The sequence below is a fragment of the Lolium rigidum genome, chromosome 2 (genome assembly GCF_022539505.1).
Source record: "Lolium rigidum isolate FL_2022 chromosome 2, APGP_CSIRO_Lrig_0.1, whole genome shotgun sequence".
Lineage (NCBI taxonomy): Eukaryota > Viridiplantae > Streptophyta > Magnoliopsida > Poales > Poaceae > Lolium > Lolium rigidum.
The window spans coordinates 262,655,274-262,673,198 of NC_061509.1; the positions used below are offsets into that span (position 1 = coordinate 262,655,274).

At 43.3% G+C, this 17,925-nt stretch overlaps 2 protein-coding genes across 2 annotated transcripts; both read left to right on the top strand.

Annotated features, from left to right (window-relative positions):
• Positions 1 to 2,953: 2,953 nt before the first annotated feature.
• On the top strand, positions 2,954 to 6,337 carry LOC124693359 (protein CYPRO4-like). Its single transcript, XM_047226838.1, has 2 exons — positions 2,954 to 4,577; positions 5,761 to 6,337. Exons 1-2 carry the CDS (start codon positions 3,006 to 3,008, stop codon positions 6,040 to 6,042), a joined length of 1,854 nt encoding a protein of 617 aa, XP_047082794.1. The 5' UTR covers positions 2,954 to 3,005; the 3' UTR covers positions 6,043 to 6,337.
• Positions 6,338 to 14,154: 7,817 nt separating this feature from the next.
• Positions 14,155 to 14,773, top strand: LOC124688679 (dehydrin DHN3-like). The gene is made up of 2 exons (XM_047222321.1): positions 14,155 to 14,361; positions 14,495 to 14,773. The coding sequence occupies exons 1-2, from the start codon at positions 14,170 to 14,172 to the stop codon at positions 14,771 to 14,773; spliced, it is 471 nt and encodes a 156-aa protein (XP_047078277.1). The 5' UTR covers positions 14,155 to 14,169.
• The last annotated feature ends 3,152 nt before the right edge of the window (positions 14,774 to 17,925 follow it).

The window sequence follows — 17,925 nt, forward strand, 5'->3', positions numbered from 1 at the left end:
ACATCCCTCGGAGTGATACAACAGAAACATAGCTGGTCTTTATTTCACTCACATATTTTACAAGCCATATATGTACATCATACTGGAGCTCCTCCTGGGTCCAAAGAGGATAACTCAATGGTTCTAAACGAACCCTACTTAACTTATACACTAATGGTCGTAGCAAGCTAAGTACCATTACTACTCGAGCAGCTAAATACTATAGAGTTCGGTGCTGCTCGACTACTGCTACTGGTGTTGCTTAAACAGTGTTCTCTTCTGGAACCTCCCCGGTTCCATAGACGATCAGGTAATCCACCCCCTCTACCCCTCCGGATAGATCTCGTTCTTCATTGCAGATCCCATATGTTCCTTCAAGTCTGTCATTGGCCTCCTCCAAGTAGCTCAGACAATCTAAGCAGGGGATTATAAGAGGGATGAGTACGAGCGTACTCAACAAGTTCATTATAGGAAATGGGTGTTTTATGCACTAGCTACGGCACTAGACCAGAAAGTCATAGGCCAATGCAAGTTTTTGTAAGCATTTCTTCAAAAGGTTGTTTCTATTCCGAAGAGCTATGTCCGTCAGCCTTCACCGGATGTCTAGAACTTCATGGAGTTCCTTTTAGGCCGCGTTCGCAGTTTCAAAACCCGGAACAGGGAGTGACAGGTCGCGATTCGATACACTCTGCAGAGGTGTGTTGCTTTCCCCATAAGAGATCTTAACCTTGGTGCCAACCGGGCAGCTTTCCCGTCCACAGTTTCTTGGTGTGAGGCCCGGTATAAGGTCCTAGCAATCATTGCATTTCTCTGTGACCCCGCACACCCACCCTTTGTTGCAGTTCCGTCCTCGCCGGTCAGCATATCCATTGGATATCATCCGACCTCGACTAATATCCCTGTCGGCCAGCATACCCCATTGGGTATCATCCGACCTCGATACCTTTGCCGGCCTTCTGCAACCCATCATATACCACATTACCGTGGGGAATTAGAAGGGATCCCTACCCACTGGTTGCTCCCTCGGGATACAACTGCTACGGTAAGAGCATCATTTGATGTGTGAAAGGAAGAAATACAACTGACTACTCTGTCCCACTCTAGATCTTATGGTTAACACGGGTCTTACGGCACAATAATCACTCGACGACATTTGTTGTTAATCCTAGATGGATATAAACCCATTGCAATGGAACCTCCACCATACTCATACCATGGTTCCATTGCCCACCACATAGTCATATTCATAGTTATGAAAATAGTATTTTTGCTTTTCATGCAAGAGTGATAATTATAGTACTTTGCAAGTAATTTGATAAAAATACTCAAAGTGACATGATCAAGCGATGGACTTTCCTGATGACTGCAAGGTAGTGAAGTTGGATTGTTTGGACTGACCCTGGTCCTCTGTTTCTTAAAGATAGCATCATTGTCCGATAAGGGCAATGGTTAAAGATCCAAATATGCATGCTTTAGATTTTTAGGGTTGTTTCCCCCTCCCCGTTAATATTTATTTACTCTCAGAGTTGACGAATAAGCACAATTTATAAATACTTCTTAACAGTTATTAAAATAATATTTTGTTATCTTTATTAAGGAGTTTATTCAAAGAAAATATTTATTTTCTTTGATTCGAATTTAGAATAAATTAGGGCTTATTATTCTCCTTTTAATTATTTTAGAAGCTTAGAATTTCTGTATCCAATTTTCTTGGCAATAATTCATCATACTTATTTTTTAATGTTTTGTCAATTTATGATGAAAGTACTTGTTTTGAATAGATCACAAAATTTTAAGTGGTCTACATATTTTAATTTATTTTTTTAGAGTTTTTCTAGAGTTTTTGGATTTATTTCCAAATTTGGAATAATTTCCATGGTCAAGTGACCATTTTGCCCCTCGGGCCCACTGGTCAGACCGACCAGGTGGTTTGGTTGGACCAGCCCATTGGGCTCGGCCCAACCTGGCCACTCACTCGCATCCACTCCTTCTCGTCCTAACCCTATCTCCTCCTTCTCTCCCGCGACGCTGTGTCGCTGGCTTCCCCAACCGTCTCCGGCGGTCCCTGGCGGCGTGGTTGGTCGCAACCGCTCCGCCTCTCAAGGCGCACCTTCTGGTCCGAGTTTATTTTTCTTCTAATAGCCATCGAGCTTGAAATACTTATATGTTGCTATCACTTGTGTTACATATATCATGTGCCTATGTTGCTTAGCTTTAAATGTTGTTGCACTTAGTTGAGCCTAGGATATTCAGGTCTTGTGCTTGTACAATAAACATTAGTTTAGTTTTGCATTTTTTTCACGGTTTTTTTGTTTGTTTCTATAATAACAATGGAAAACACACAATCCTTGAAACGAAAAATTGTGCTTTTCGTGCAACGCAGCCAAATGGTATGTATTGATTTTTGTATTTCCAGTTTATGTAGGATTCAAGTTCTACACTTGGTATGGGTGTTCGTATTTATCTGGATTATTTTAGGATTTAACGATCCTATTCTTTTAGTGGTAAGTGACATGTCCGTCAATAGCGGTTTGTGGTAACTTCGTTAATCTCAAGATTTGCCGCACCAGTTTCTTGAAGGTGCTCATAGGAATAGAATGTGCATGCGCTTCATATAAATGACTGTTGGTACGTATTTGTTTTTAATGTGTTTCTTAATTTCAGTAATTTACTGATCTTGATATAGCTATGTAGAGTTGGACATGTAGCTAGTCGGCACGATCGATGGCGACCAAAATCCGCCATTTCACCCTCTCGATGAAGCAACCAATGACACGCCCATCAAACCCGTCCCACTGCCGCGTGGAGCGCGTCGCGTCAGTCCCACGCACACGCACCGACCTCTCCGCCCCCTTCCCACGTCTACCTCCACACGATCGCATCACCATACATATATCCCCTTCTCCCGCGGCACGGGGACCGACCTGATTGATTCATCACTTTCCTCTCCTCAATTCCTTCCTTCCCCGATCAGCTCGCACCCCAATTCCCCTCGCCTCGCCCCGCCCCACTCACCCCAGCCAGCCATGGGCGGCGCCAACAGCCGCGAGGACCTCGACCTCACCTCCTCCTCCGGCGAGGAGGACGACGAGTACGAGGACGAGGAGTACGACCCGCGCTCCCCCGCCTCCGGGGCCAGGCTGCGGGCGGACGACCCGCTCCGGACCACCACCCCCGCCTCCATCGAGTTCCTCGACGCCAAGCTCAAGGCCCTCGATCTCAAGTACAAGAAGCCCGACAACGCCGCCAGGCTCTACCTCCACGTCGGCGGCGCCTCCGCCGACGCGCGCTGGGTGCCCGCCCTGCGCCGCGCCGTCTACGCCTTCGTCGACAAGTCCGACAGCGACCGGCCCAGGTGGGTCCTCGAGGTGGGCCCGGGCCGGCGCGTCTCGGCGCCCGTGGGGCCCGAGCTCCAGCTCAAGGCGCTCCCGGCGCAGCGCCGGGCCGACTTCGCCGCGTCGGGGTCCGTCTGGGCGCTGCGCCTCCCCGACGACGCCGCCTTCCGCCGCTTCCGGGACGAGTACGACCGCTGCCTCTTCGAGAACACCTACGGGGTCGACGCCACGGACGACGGCCGCAGGGAGGTCTTCGGCGCCGACTTCGCCGCCTGGGCGCGCCCCGCCGAGGCCGACGACGCCGTCTGGGCCGACGCCGAGGACGGCCTCACCCCTCCCCCTCCCCCCAACTCCGCCAGGGACCTGCTCGAGGAGTTCGAGGAGGAGGCCGGCGACGGCACCGGCATCCAGAGCCTCGCGCTCGGCGCGCTCGACAACAGCTTCCTCGTCGGCGCCGCGGGCATCCAGGTCGTCAAGAACTTCAGCCACGGCGTGCACGGGAAGGGCGTCTCCGTCAACATCTCCGGCCGCCGCGGTGCCACTACCACCACCTCCTACTCGACCCCCAAGAAGGCCCTCCTGATGCGCGGCGAGACCAACATGCTGCTCATGAGCCCCGGCGACGCCCGTTCCAGCGGCGTCCACCACGTCGACATCGAGACCGGCAAGGTGGTCACCGAGTGGCGCTTCGAGAAGGACGGCACCGACATCGCCATGCGCGACATCGCCAACGACAGCAAGAGCTCCCAGCTCGAGCCGTCCGGGTCGACCTTCCTGGGGCTGGACGACAACCGGCTCTGCAGGTGGGACATGCGGGACGCCAGGGGCAGGGTGCAGACCATCGGCAGCGCCTCGGAGTCGCCGGTGCTGCACTGGTCGCAGGGCCATCAGTTCTCGCGGGGCACCAACTTCAACTGCTTTGCGAGCACCGGGGATGGGTCGATCGTTGTTGGGTCCATCGATGGCAAGATCAGGCTCTACTCCAAGAGCTCCATGCGGATGGCCAAGACTGCGTTCCCGGGGCTTGGATCACCGATTACGCATGTGGATGTTACTTATGACGGGAAATGGATTTTGGGCACCACTGACACGTACTTGATTTTGATCTGCACCGTCTTCAAGGACAAGGATGGCAAAGACAAGACCGGCTTCAGTGGCCGTATGGGAAACAGGATCGCCGCGCCAAGGTTGCTCAAGCTCAGCCCACTGGATTCGATCTTGGCTGGGAATGACAACAAGTTCCATGGTGGGCAGTTCTCATGGGTAAGTGTCAAATTCTTGTTCAGTCACAGAACCTTCAGTACCCATATTCCTGTTTGCTATGCAGAATTCATGTTTTGAATGTGCAAAGATTAGCTATCATCTAGACTTTTATTTGGTCTTGTTATAGGGGAAAAATCAGTGAAGGTACTATGCAAGTAATTTGTTAGTGCAAGGTGTTTGCTATCCATGATGCTGCTTTCTTTTAGTAACTTACTTATAGCTTTAATTGGTTATGACTGCATTAATCTTGTAACTGGCTATCTAGGAAATCTGTAACTATTTAAGTACCAGTTTACAGGAAGATTCATGCACACTATCTATTTTAGGTAACAATAACTCTTATGATACTTATTAGCATATGGTGATTCGATGTAGTAGAGTGATCGTATCTAGGATAACTGACAATTTTTTATCCATCACAATTTACCCTACATTACTTTTGGTGCTGGGTCACGTAGCTGGTAAAATTCAAGTTAAATTTGTCCTTTGACAGTGCAGAAATACTGAATAAGAAAACTTGATGCCTGCCTTCACCTTGGAAAGTTACAATCGCGAATTCGTAGAACAGGAATGGACTAATGAGTAGAAATATTTTTTTGACAGTGGCTAATGAGTAGAACTAAGTACAGGTCATAGCAGAAATGCCTATTCAGAATAAAACCCAATCAAATCATTCGTGAAATCTCCTCTCTGTTTTTTCATGAAACTAATTTGTGATTTGATCGCCACTCTATATAGTACTACCTCTGTCCATAAATAGATGTCTTAGATTTATTAAATTTTGGATGTATATAGACACTATTTAGTGTATAGATTCATCCAAATTTAAGCAAATATAAGACATCTATTTATGGACGGAGGGAGTATGAAATTTGTCCGTACTTCTGACGTTTTCACGGATTATAAATATGTTTCTTCAATTGGAAACAGGGTCTATAATGTTCCGGAAATAACTATTTTTTGCAGTGTACGAATTGTTTTTTCCTGTGTGAAACCTGAATGCAGTAGTTTGTTTGTCATGTCCACTGTGTGCTTCAAAAGTTATATCCCTCAGCTCTTGTTTTTTATCTTCTGAAAATGTTCATTCGCATGCAAATGATTTCTTACATGTTCCTTAAATCTTTATATTGTCGGTAAGCATATCGCTGATGCTTGTTCCTCCATGTGCTGTCATATTTTACAGGTTACAGAGAACGGAAAGCAAGAAAAGCATTTGGTAGCGACAGTTGGCAAATTCAGTCTCATCTGGAACTTCCACACGGTGAAGGACAGCAACCATCACTGCTACCGCGACCAGGAGGGGCTCAAAAGCTGTTACTGTTACAAGGTCGTCCTCAAGGAGGAATCCATCGTCGACAGTCGCTTCATGCACGAAAATTTCGCAACAAGCGACTCCCCAGATGCTCCTCTGGTGGTCGCCACCCCGATGAAAGTCAGCTCCTTCAGCGTTGCAGGCAGGCGCTGACCCTAGTGGTCTTATCACTCTGTGTCGTAGTGTTAGAGGTTACACGTTTCTGTGCAGCTTTGATTGTTTTCTTCCGTTGGTTTGTTACTCGGTTCTTTGTGTAGAGTTCTGTACTTGCCTGTGTTGACAGGGGAAGACCATTGTTTCAGATAAGAACTTGTCTTCTTTTTGAGGGTCTAATGGTGTTTGTTGAAACTGTTGGGCTTGTGTGCGTAACCATTTGGCGAGAGACAGAATGTATGTTCGCCAGACAATATCTTTGTGTTGGAAGTTATATAAATTCAGTTGAATATTATTACCTCCTTCCCTTCTTGGTATTTCACTTCAGTATCTGCTGGATTCTCATTTTTGTTTCTGAGATGAAGGATGTTTTCTATCTAAGTTCAATGAATAGCAAAAGTTGACAAACAAAAATTGAGTGGCGATCACGTGACTATGAAGCCTGATTGTTTTCTTTACTGCTGATCGTTGTTTCTGCTGAAAATCATGGAACGCATAGAATTAATTCAAATCAAACTTACATAGATACGTGGCATACGATTATACATCTTGAAGTGTTCCGATTCACATATTTTGCCTGTGAAGCTCAGTGCTAAGATTTTTTTTTTCACATCAGTTGTAAGTAAATATTTAGTGGGCTTTATCTGTATGTTGTGTTGTGCCATACAGCCATATGCCGATGTGCGCCCTTTCGGATCTTTGCACTGGTCGGGAGCCTGGGAGCTCCTATAGGAACCCCGACCTGGACCACATCCGAGGGAGGCCCATTAAGCGGCACCATTTTTTTAACAGTTCTTGAAAGTTTATGTTAAATGTTCTTTTTTTGAAGAATTATATTTAGGATGTTGATAATTTTTTTCTCAAGTGTCAAAGTTGTTGACGAGTTCAAAATATTTTCAAATGAGATGATAAAAGTATTTGCACAATTCGAACAAATTGTTTCCCAAGTTACAAAAATCATAATATGGGATAATAAATTGTTTGGAGAATCCAAAATAATCATTTAAAAAATGCTCACTTATAGGATAATTAATTTTAAAAAATAAAAAGAATACACTTGAACAAAAAAAAGTAAATTTGGAAGAGAAAGAAGACACAAAAAAACAAAAAAAGTGAAGAAACAGAAAAACGAAAAAAAAAAGAAAAAAAAAAGAAAAAGACCCTCAGCTGGGTGGCTTGCTATATGCTACCCTAAGTAGGTAACATTGTTCACTCTCCCCTTGCATTTTTGGAAGTTCAATGGATTGAAGCAAGTGTGTAACCTCATTTGGGGCATTATACAGATCGTCCAGCCGTCCAATCCACATAAGCGCGATCCTCGGATCGTTCACAAATGTTGTATGACTTCTTTCGGGCCAGTATATTATTTTACATTTGCAACATCATACAAACCTTTCTTTTCGTGGTGTTTCAAAATCATGAAAAACTTTGCAAAAATTTGAAAATACTAGCCCATGAAAGTTTCCACGACTGCAACAAAATCTCCATTGCTTGCAGCAAATCGTTTGATAAAACCATCACATGTATGCAACATAGAGACAAACGCTTGCGACAAACACAAAAAACATTTACGTTTTGTAATAACACTCGAGGACATCGCAACATGTTGTTTGAGTATTTATAGCAAACATTATAACTTGTTGAATGGACATAGGCAACATCGAAAATACCAACCTTTGGTTTGGAGCACCATCTTCGTCATACTGGGCTCACAATCACAACCTCCACCCTATGTGTTCTTTCCTTCTCGATCTCTTCCCCTTATGTGTTCCTACCACGATCCTCGGCCTCGTCACCACAACCCTGCCTTCTTCATTGCCACATATGCCGCATGTGTCCTAGCGACGAATGGCCTCTATGTCATTGATTATGAAACAAAAAAGGACAAACAGAAAAAGGGTACTACCGCAATTAGGGCCTTTTGTTTGGGCTGGTTATGGCGGGTTGTACGGTTGTGCATAGAAAGCCGTTGTCAAGGGAAAACTGTTGTTTTGAGTTTTACTCTTGGGCTGTCTGGCTGTCTGGATGTAAACTGGGGATTTGTCTGAAGTACCCTCATAGCCTTGTGAATGTATATTTTTGCTGATTTACGTGTATTAAACAATATATCGATCACTATAGTTCAAATAATCACTATATAATACCATAAGTATGCACGGATATTCACATAAATTACTCATCAAATACATATCCATCATACATATCGGTTAATCTAAAATACATACGCATGAGATTATACTAGGAAGCACAACTAATACTAATTTGCTCTAACATTGAACAATGAGTTAGCAATTTCGTCACGTGTTCATCGTTCACGCGTGTTGTTCACCTAGAGCGTATCACCGGGCAAGGTTAGTGCTTGCCTTTCCACCTTAGGAATGTAATTCGCATCTGAATCACATCGATCAAATTTCTTTTTCACGTAAGTTGGAGTCTCTGATGAAATTGTGAAGAGCAACACAAGCTAGGAAAATTCTCTTATGTGTAACCAAGTCATAACAAGGAATACCCTTCAACACGCGCCACTTATTTTTCAAGATACTAAAATTACGCTCGATAGCGTTTCGAATCTGAGTGTGCGCATAGTTAAAAGTATCCTTCTCTCCGGCACCCACCTTACGATTTCCTAGTGTTGTTTTGATTGCAGCATCACCATCATCATCCAATGATATTGCACATTCTCTGTTATCTCATGCTTATTGTTCTCCTGGAATGGCCGCTGATTCTCCGGTGACATGAGCCTTCCTAAACATAAGATCTTGTTGTTCCAAGTTGGGTGGTGGCCCATTTATGAACTTTGCATGGCCGGGACGTATTGTAAAATAATAAAAATACAAAAATCAGTTCAAAGTTTGCATACAACACAATAGACAAAAAGACAAGACAAGTGATACGTATATACGAACTGCTAGGTGTATCTTCCACCATTCATCATCCGCATTTATAATCTTTGTTTCCGGATTCCAACCTAGTCCACTTGCATTTTGTAGCTCCAGCCAGCCCATGTAATCCTTCTTTAAAGCATCCCATTTATTCTTGAATTGCTTCTTAATTAAAGTTTTTCTTGTTTTCTCGGCAATTTTTTCATAAGATTTTTGTACCCCTTTCTACTCAAGCAATATCCATCCCTATTGTTTGCATTCACTTCATTCATGCATATTTCACAGAAAACTCTAGTGTGGTATGCATCCCAAACAGCCTTCTCCATTGCGAAGTAATAACAAGCTAAACAAAAACAAACACTACATAATTATTGTACGGAGCATTTCATTACCATGGTACACCACATTCACAAGCATCTACATATATACAGACATATAGCATAGCAACGAGTAGGTTAGTCCATTTCCATACATATGTGGCAGGGCTTATTTCATTAGGATCAACCTCATGTACTGCATCAAATTGTACTAGCAATGGAAGCTACCAACATCACAACAATGCACATCAATTATCACATCATCATCAGCCAAAAAAAAATACACGGTAGGAAACATGAGCTCATCTCACAGTAGGTCGTGGACGTCCGACTGCGTCCAACGAGGATGGTCGGCCGATGAGGATCTGCGATGGGGACCTACTCCGGCGGCAGACGAGGATGAGGAAAGGCTCCGGCGGATGGTCAGCGAGTCGATCTATGGGCAGGGGACGGAGAAGATGGACGGGAGAACGAGGTCGGTGTGTCGAGGAGGAAGCGCTGGAGGAGAGAGGCGGCGGGGGTGGGGGACAAGCTCCAGCCGGCGGCAGCGAAACCCTACCTTCGCTCGCGTTTCGCCTCTTCTCCGCTTGGGTGGGGGACACGGGGTGTTTTTCCTTTTTTTTCTCCTTTTCTATTTTCCTCGTTTTCTTTTTGTCGCTGCGAATCGGACATCTGTGCGGTCTGGGTCGGGCATCTATGGGGGTAGTTTTTAGTATTTCCATGCAACAAAAGGAGCAAACAAACACACCTCTTCGGTTGGACGAGAAAAACTCAGGAAGCACCCCAGATAGGTGCTTTTCTTCGTATGCGGGAGAAGGACCTACTTTTGGAAAAGCGCCACCCTCTTTGTTTCAATTCTCCTATTTTTTTTTGTGTGTGTGGAAAGCACCTAGAAGCATAGTTTAAAAAATCGGACCGGTGAGTGAACCGGTGAGGCTACTGGTTCACTGGTCAGACCATCGGTTCATGTGGTTCGATAGCGTCAAAAAACCATTTTTTTAATTAAAATTTAAGAAAATTTCAAAAAAGACCAAAAATAACATGTATGGAGTATATTCCATTATGTAATTAGAAAACATGGCGAGTTTAAGTGGTATCGGGTGTTATGTGGTGCTATTTCTCCCTAACTTGGTCTAGAGTTCAATTCCTCCTGTGATATTTGTTTTTACCTTTTTTTTGCTATTTCGACGGATACCTCATTAAAAATCGATGATACCGTGGGTTTAGGTTTTTCGGTTTTTAAAACTATGCCTAGAAGACCAAACAAAAGGACTTACATAGAAAGCAGATGCTACATGACTTTTGTGGGGCATGTTTCAAGAATCAAGACCACCACAGGATATACTCTAATAAGAAAGTATAGACATTTCTTATAAATGCAAGAAAATACATATATGAAATTGAAAACATTACACCGACGATCAGACTTGTTTGGATAATCGATCCGAGCTATCCGTCAGCTGCCCATCACCACTACTATTAAAAGAGACAGAAGGGGGCAGATCCATAAAATCTGGACCATCTAATCATCATCGAACGCTTCCAAGTTAAACAGTGTCCGACGGACAATCCACTCGCTAATCAAACGTACTGCTTCGCTACTCTTTTTTTTTTGAGATCGCCGTTTCGCTAATCACGTCTTCCCCCACCACCGCACTTCCCACGGGACGACCCCAACCGCCGCAGCCTGTCCCCAGCGTATTCGCTTGCCCTGCCTCCATCGCCACCGTTGCCGCCCCGCCTCCAACGCCGCCGTGGCCACCTTGCCACCACGTCACAGCCCAACAGGAGAACGCTGTAGTGTCGGGGAAGCCGCCGTCCTCGAAGACGCTGTGTTCCAGGACGCCGGCGACCTGCACGCTGCCCTGCCCGACGCTCCCTTTCACGGGTCCGCACTATCTCTCTCGCTCCATCACGGCGTGCTGCTCCTTATCTCCTACTTCTCGCTGGATCGATCCCTGAACAGTAGGCAGGTACAATTCGATCCGCACGTCACCTGTTCGACATAATTTGTGAAAGATATTTGATCATGACATCATGGCTTCTGTATTCTGATTTTTATTGTATGGATGCCTTGAGAGTTGATACATAGGAGAAATAGCTTGCTACCACCAACAAATTTCCGAGTGTCTTATTTGTGCATCATGAAAGGACTCATACTATTGTTAGATCGTTATTATTAGAGAAAAATCCACCCAGGGCTGTGTGAAAACTGAAGTAGTTCTTCCAAAGAATAGGAAACATCACTCTCTATTTATTTTGTATGAATCAGTTGTCTCTTTAGTTTTAGTACGGTGCAAATATATAATGCAGCAGATAGTCTTGGTCCACCATAGACCAAGCCTCTGTTCTATCTTCTTGATGTTTATTTGTTCCTTATGCACTAACAGATGGGCTACATTCAGATGCACTAACAGATTTTGCTAAATATACCAAAACAAATGATCTTGTATTCTTACTATTTCTACCAGTCAAGATTATTTGAAGTCATTTACCACTCTTTCTAAATGTGTTGGTTCGTTCTAGAATAATATGCTACTTGAATCAATTGACAGAAAAAATTGAAATGTGGTTGGGAGCTTGCTGATGCTAGATATCAACTTACAGACAATTCATGTCCTTGTGCAAACAAGATTTTATTTTCATTGCTCAGGTTGATCAGTTTGGTGGTTAAAGATTATGTGGTGCTAATGCTTCCAGATTACTTCCTGTTCACTCCCAATTCCCAGAGGTAAGGAGTCATTTTTATTTCTAAAGGGTTTAGCAAGCACTACTGTGTTTCACTAGAACGGAAAATAAACCTACTTGCATGGATAGTCTAAGTTGTAACTACTTACACATCTGCATGTATACATGCATAAATGACCTATTAGGTCTTTCCTTTAAAATCTGAATTGTTATCTATATTCGAACAAACTAACTTGATATACGGCATTGATTTTCGTTCCTGTTGTACAATCAATTTGTCGACTGAAGGGTCAAACGTTTCATGTTCTTTATTGTAGACTTTCGCTACTTGGAAGTTTGGATAAAGAGACAATGGAGTGTCCAATTTTTGGAAGAAGATAGTGTCAAATATTATAAGTATGTATTCGTACAGGAGATGCAGAATGTATTTGGTCTTGGTCCTTGTAGATTTCAGTACGGATAACCAGCTCATAGATTTGGAATGGCGACTTCACATACTTTCTTAAATTACATAGGTCTGTTACCTGTTCTTAAACGTCTTGGTTAGAGAATCTCATCCGCAATAGCTCCTGATTCGTTGATTGCTTTTCTTGACCCAAGGCTGCATCCCTAATGTCTATGATCCATGTCACAGGGCTCCACATTCATTTGTTTGACGCATTTGAAGTAAGGGAATTCATGGTTGATGGAAATTTGTCCTCAATGGATTTTATTTTCTGACCTATTTTGGGGAGACGAAGGGCGGGCCTGGTGCAGCGGTAGAGCCTCACCGCCTGTGACCGAGAGGTCCCAGGTTCGAGTCGCGGTCTCCTCACATTGCACTTCGTGAGGGTAAGGCTTGCCACTAACACCTTCCCCAGACCCCGCACAGTGCGGGAGCTCTCAGCACTGGGTACGTCCTTTTTTTTTTTACCTATTTTGGGGAGACATGTACTGAACAGAGTAAACAAGAATTGGATTTTCTAACGCAAAATGTGAAATTTGGATTTTTCAGTGTCGTATCTGTCTACTTAGCTTCATCAGGGATTAAACATTAGGCTTCGGGTGGTTGATGAAACTGAAATATTATTTACCATGATGTAGAGAGCAAGGGACATCAGGAGGTACAAAATTGTCTGCTTCCTGCCATGCAAGGATTTCTCAATTGCCAAAATGAGTCAGTAAGTATATATTTTGACTTTGCTACAGCTGGGAAATTTGTCTAATTCCATATATGCGGTGATTAAATTTGAGAGTTGACACTGTAGGCAAGCGGCTCAGGTGAGTACAGATTGCACGATTTCTTTAGATACAATATACTGAACAAGCTGATGCAAGGAAAATGGCCATCATATTGATTTATTTATGTAGCCACACCATACTAATTTTTGCACCTGAATCTCAAGAAGTCCCCATGGCTGTAGACTGCTTAGCATTCGGATCAACACTGGAGTGTTCTTGATACAAATTAAAGTTGATCCTTAAGTGGTAACTTTAAGTATGACCTAACATTCCCTACACTTAAATTGTCCTTGTACGATTGTACCAATTGCAACATTTTCAGATTTTTAGCATGTGAACCTTGATTCTGCAAATAGACTCTGTTGGTTGTCAATCTAATTTTTACTGCAGACATTGTAATGTTGATTCCTGCCCATGTTTTCCAGGTTTGCACAATTCTATTGCGTGACTTATTTTGCTATGGATCTCTGGTGTCTCCATGTCTACATTTGTGCAATCAGTTTGGTCTCTGGTATTTGAAGTCCGTATATGTTGAATTACCTAAGTTGGTGTAAAAAGAAACTCCAATTTGACATTTCTGGTACGGATATATAATTAATAACACAATTTTTTAGTGCTTCAGAAAAAAGTTATGTTGTTTTATGACATGCAAAAGTTTGAAATTTAGCATTACTAATATCTTCGACTAATTAACATTAGCTGAGACGTGCATTGCACGTGCAAGCTTACTAGTGCTTCGGGAAAGAGCTGAGACGTGGCGCCGCCGACGCGTCCAGTACCTGCACACGTTCGGCTTCTCTTCATGGGCTAGTCACTAGTAGTCACCAGCTTCCGCCGACCAACCTGCTCATGCGAGCACACGTAGCACTAGCATCCTACCGTGGCACCTGATCAATCCCAACACCAATCCCTATCCTCTTGCATCGAACCGCTTATAAAATGGCCTTCCGCCATCACCTGCTTACACAAACACAACCAAGAGTTTCCTTTGTTAAGATCAGCTCATCGCCTGTGCAAAGATGGAGTACCAGGGACAGCAGGGTCAGGCGACCAACCGCGTCGACGAGTACGGCAACCCGGTCGCCGGACACGGTGGCGTCATTGGAGGGCACGGCGGAGGCGCCGGCGCCGGCGGGCATTTCCAGCCCATGAGGGACGAGCACAAGACCGGCGGGATCCTGCACCGCTCCGGCAGCTCCAGCTCCAGCTCGGTACGCGCGCGTATATATACTTCTACAAAATACACTAGTTGCATAGTCGCGTACTTGTATACATATGTACCCCGGTATCATTTTGTACTGATGTGAAGTAACAACGCTGATAATTTGCTCTCTCGGTATGTAGTCTGAGGATGATGGCATGGGCGGGAGGAGGAAGAAGGGCATCAAAGAAAAGATCAAGGAGAAGCTGCCCGGTGGTGACCACCGTGACCAGCAGCAGACCACAGCGGCCGGTGGGACATACGGACAGCAAGGGCACACTGGGATGGCTGGCACCGGGGCCACGGGCGGCACCTACGGGCAGCAGGGACACACCGGAATGACAGGCACGGGAACGCACGGCACCGGCGAGAAGAAGGGCGTTATGGACAAGATCAAGGAGAAGCTGCCTGGCCAGCACTGATGAGCTAGCCTCGCGGCCGTTACTTCTCAGAGTTGAGGTGCTAGTCGGCCAACCTGTGTAGAACAAGACGAATAATAAGATGTAAGCGAAACAATAAAATTTCCACGGAAGCAGGTGAGCTAGTTCACTTGCTCGGGTGTGTGTGTGTGTGTGTGTGGAAAGCTAGTATCCAGGGTCCCGTTTACAACCTGTACGTACTACTTTGGTTGAACTCTGTATGTAATACTCTCTACTATGTGGTATTGGCTCTATGCATATGCTCTGTTGTTGAAGTTCTTATATTATATTGACGCAAAGAGCGATGACGCTAATGATACTCTGTCGTATATGGCAAGGTACACAATGAGATAACACATGAGACGCCAATGCTATCAATGGAGGGGATCAAAACGTTTCCTGGCTAGTTACCTGGATTCTTTGCTTCTTATTAAACAGTCTCCTACTGCTGATCCGATTAAAAGGAAAATCAGTACTGGTCTCACACACCCATGGGTTCAAAGACAGTGCCAAAATCTCTGATGGAAGACAGAAGAGTGTGATAAAATGGAAGCCACCATTCAAGAACATGACATGGTCAAGTTAAATACGATGGCTCATTTGTGAGTAACCTGGAAGCAGGGGCTGGCATGGTACTGAGGGATCACAAAGGTGTAGTGATCTGTGCTGCTACAAGGTACCTGAGGAATTGCATCGATGCCACTGAAGCCGAATTGACAGCCATTGAAGGACTGGCTTTGGCACTCAACTGGACGCCACTAAACTTCACAATTGAAACGGACTGTGCCGAAGCCATCCAATTGATCAAGGAAAGCACGCCCAACACTTAGAGTCTATGCCTCCAGAGTTCGAGTTATTCGAGAGTTATTGACGGAAAAAGAAATAACAGTGGTCAAGATAAATCGTGAAGCAAACTGTGCTAGTCACGAGTTGGCCAAATTTGGTAGAGTTCAGTGTAGAACTGAGACGTGGCTTAGGAATTTCCCACTTGAGATTTCCGCGGTGATAAACTCAGATTGTAACTCTATTACTATCTAATACTAGTTGAATGCCCGTGCGTTGCCACGGCTATCTAGTTTCTTCCCTTGCCGCGTGCATGAATAAGACGCAAGTGAAAAATTGTGTGCATAGAAAAAAAAATACAGGGTCATTTATAAATGTAGGAGATAATAGGACCTCGTACCCTTATAAATCAAGGGCACAACTATTTATCTACTACTAACTGGAATTTACACACTCATATGTCATAGATATACCCGTTTCTTCCCCGGCTACAATCAATCGGTCTCTTCATCTTCTCTCTCAGTCTTTCACATAGAAGAAGTGAATATGATATTGATAATATATTGCATTTGTAATGTCACAATCAATTACGTATGTTTTTGCACAAAAGAAAAATTCCATCTGTCCATCCCGCTCGCTCTTAATTCAACGAGCAAAAGTAATTAATACACAAAAAAACTATCATGTGTATCATGTCACAACCAAATTTATATTAATTCACATGAAAGAAAATGTCAATTTATCTATACGATGCAATGCCCAGCTTTGGTTAATAAAATTACATCAAACAATGTACATGGTTTAATTTTAATGTTGGACATGCTCTAAATATCTCAAACAATATATTTGATACACAACTTTTGAATATGGTGATCTAAAATTTGATATAACCATCTATTATTTGCCATTCATGATCGTATCGAACCGTATTTCACAACTGCAGAATTTCAGTTCTTTACAAGAAGTCCATCAGATGATACTCTAATCAAACTAAATTCATCATTAATTACACATAACATAATATATCCAGTAAAAGTGCATGTGGAAGGCACATCATGATTAATATGAACTGAGTGATGAATAAAAGTGTCAATAACTATTCATCATTTACTTAAATGGAGTATTTACGACAACTCATTTTCTCAGATATTTAGCATCTATGTTTGATAAGAAATGTAGTCAATCGCCCATCCTCAATGCTCTAATGGCGAATATACAATTCTTCGTTGGTTTGTCTAAGACCCCAAAAAATTTAACCTAACCTAGATGACTCGATTCTCCATGAACATTTCCTTGTACAAAAGCTGAAGATAATGGTGAGGTAGCCATGACGATATATAATTTAGAGGAAAAACTAATAATATTTTATATCGTGTGAAGATGTAATTTTTTATGTGATTGTTACCCTCATACTGAAGCTGAAGAAAATGGCATAGCGGTCATTATTCACACACATGCTTATTTTATATAACAGTACCTCTAATGATGTCTTCAGCAACTTAACTGATCTTAGTGAGAAATGATTACAAATGTATGGATAACCGAGTCTCTCCTTCTTTGGCCCAGCGGTATCCCAAGAAATGGAAGATTGATTGACCACAAGGGTTAACCAAACATATTGAAATTTCCAAACCTGGTATGCAAAATGAAATGAATTGAGTTGTATACATGTGTTACTATTCGATCAATAGTAGCCGAAGCTTATATAAACATCAATATTATGAACAAAATAAAGGTGGATTTTATTTATCCAGCAAGCGATGAGTTATATTTAAGAACCAAATGCAGAAAAAACTGCAAAGGAAATTATCAACCCTAGAACCCGAAAGGACTGGCGCATACTCCGCCATTATTCAACCTACAAATGCATAACAATGGCAGTTTAGAATACAGTGAGACGCTGCATAAAATCATTGACGTACACTATCTAAGTATCTATGCAGAATAGAGACATGCATATGCTTCCCGAATAGCATCCTCGCCACATAAGCTAAATCACATGCAACACAAACATTGTAATGAATAATTGTGTAATAAAATACCGATATGCATGAGATCAGCATGCATTCATTCAGGCGGTATAAATTCCAATATATAAACATTGCCAAGTACAAGGCTAGTGAAAAAGACATACCACAAGGAAATTTTACATCTGAAGTGGTAACAGTATTAGCATGAAGCTGCATCAGGAGATGTCATATCATCTCGAAGAGCACAAAAAAATGCAACCGGACCAAAGTATGAGTCTAACAACTAATTTGATTCATGTGCTTTCCCCACCTAGCTCTAAGTGCAACCAATGAATCGTTTCATCGAACATTTGGAGAACACACACAAATTTTATAAACATGGTTCGTTGGTATAGGCAACGA

Excerpts from the sequence above, each read along its gene's own strand:
- LOC124693359 (XM_047226838.1), top strand. The coding sequence starts at position 3,006 with ATGGGCGGCGCCAACAGCCGCGAGGACCTCGACCTCACCTCCTCCTCC. Across the intron at positions 4,578-5,760 it reads ATGGTGGGCAGTTCTCATGG|GTTACAGAGAACGGAAAGCA; the intron begins GTAAGTGTCAAA and ends CATATTTTACAG.
- LOC124688679 (XM_047222321.1), top strand. The coding sequence starts at position 14,170 with ATGGAGTACCAGGGACAGCAGGGTCAGGCGACCAACCGCGTCGACGAG. Across the intron at positions 14,362-14,494 it reads GCAGCTCCAGCTCCAGCTCG|TCTGAGGATGATGGCATGGG; the intron begins GTACGCGCGCGT and ends CTCGGTATGTAG.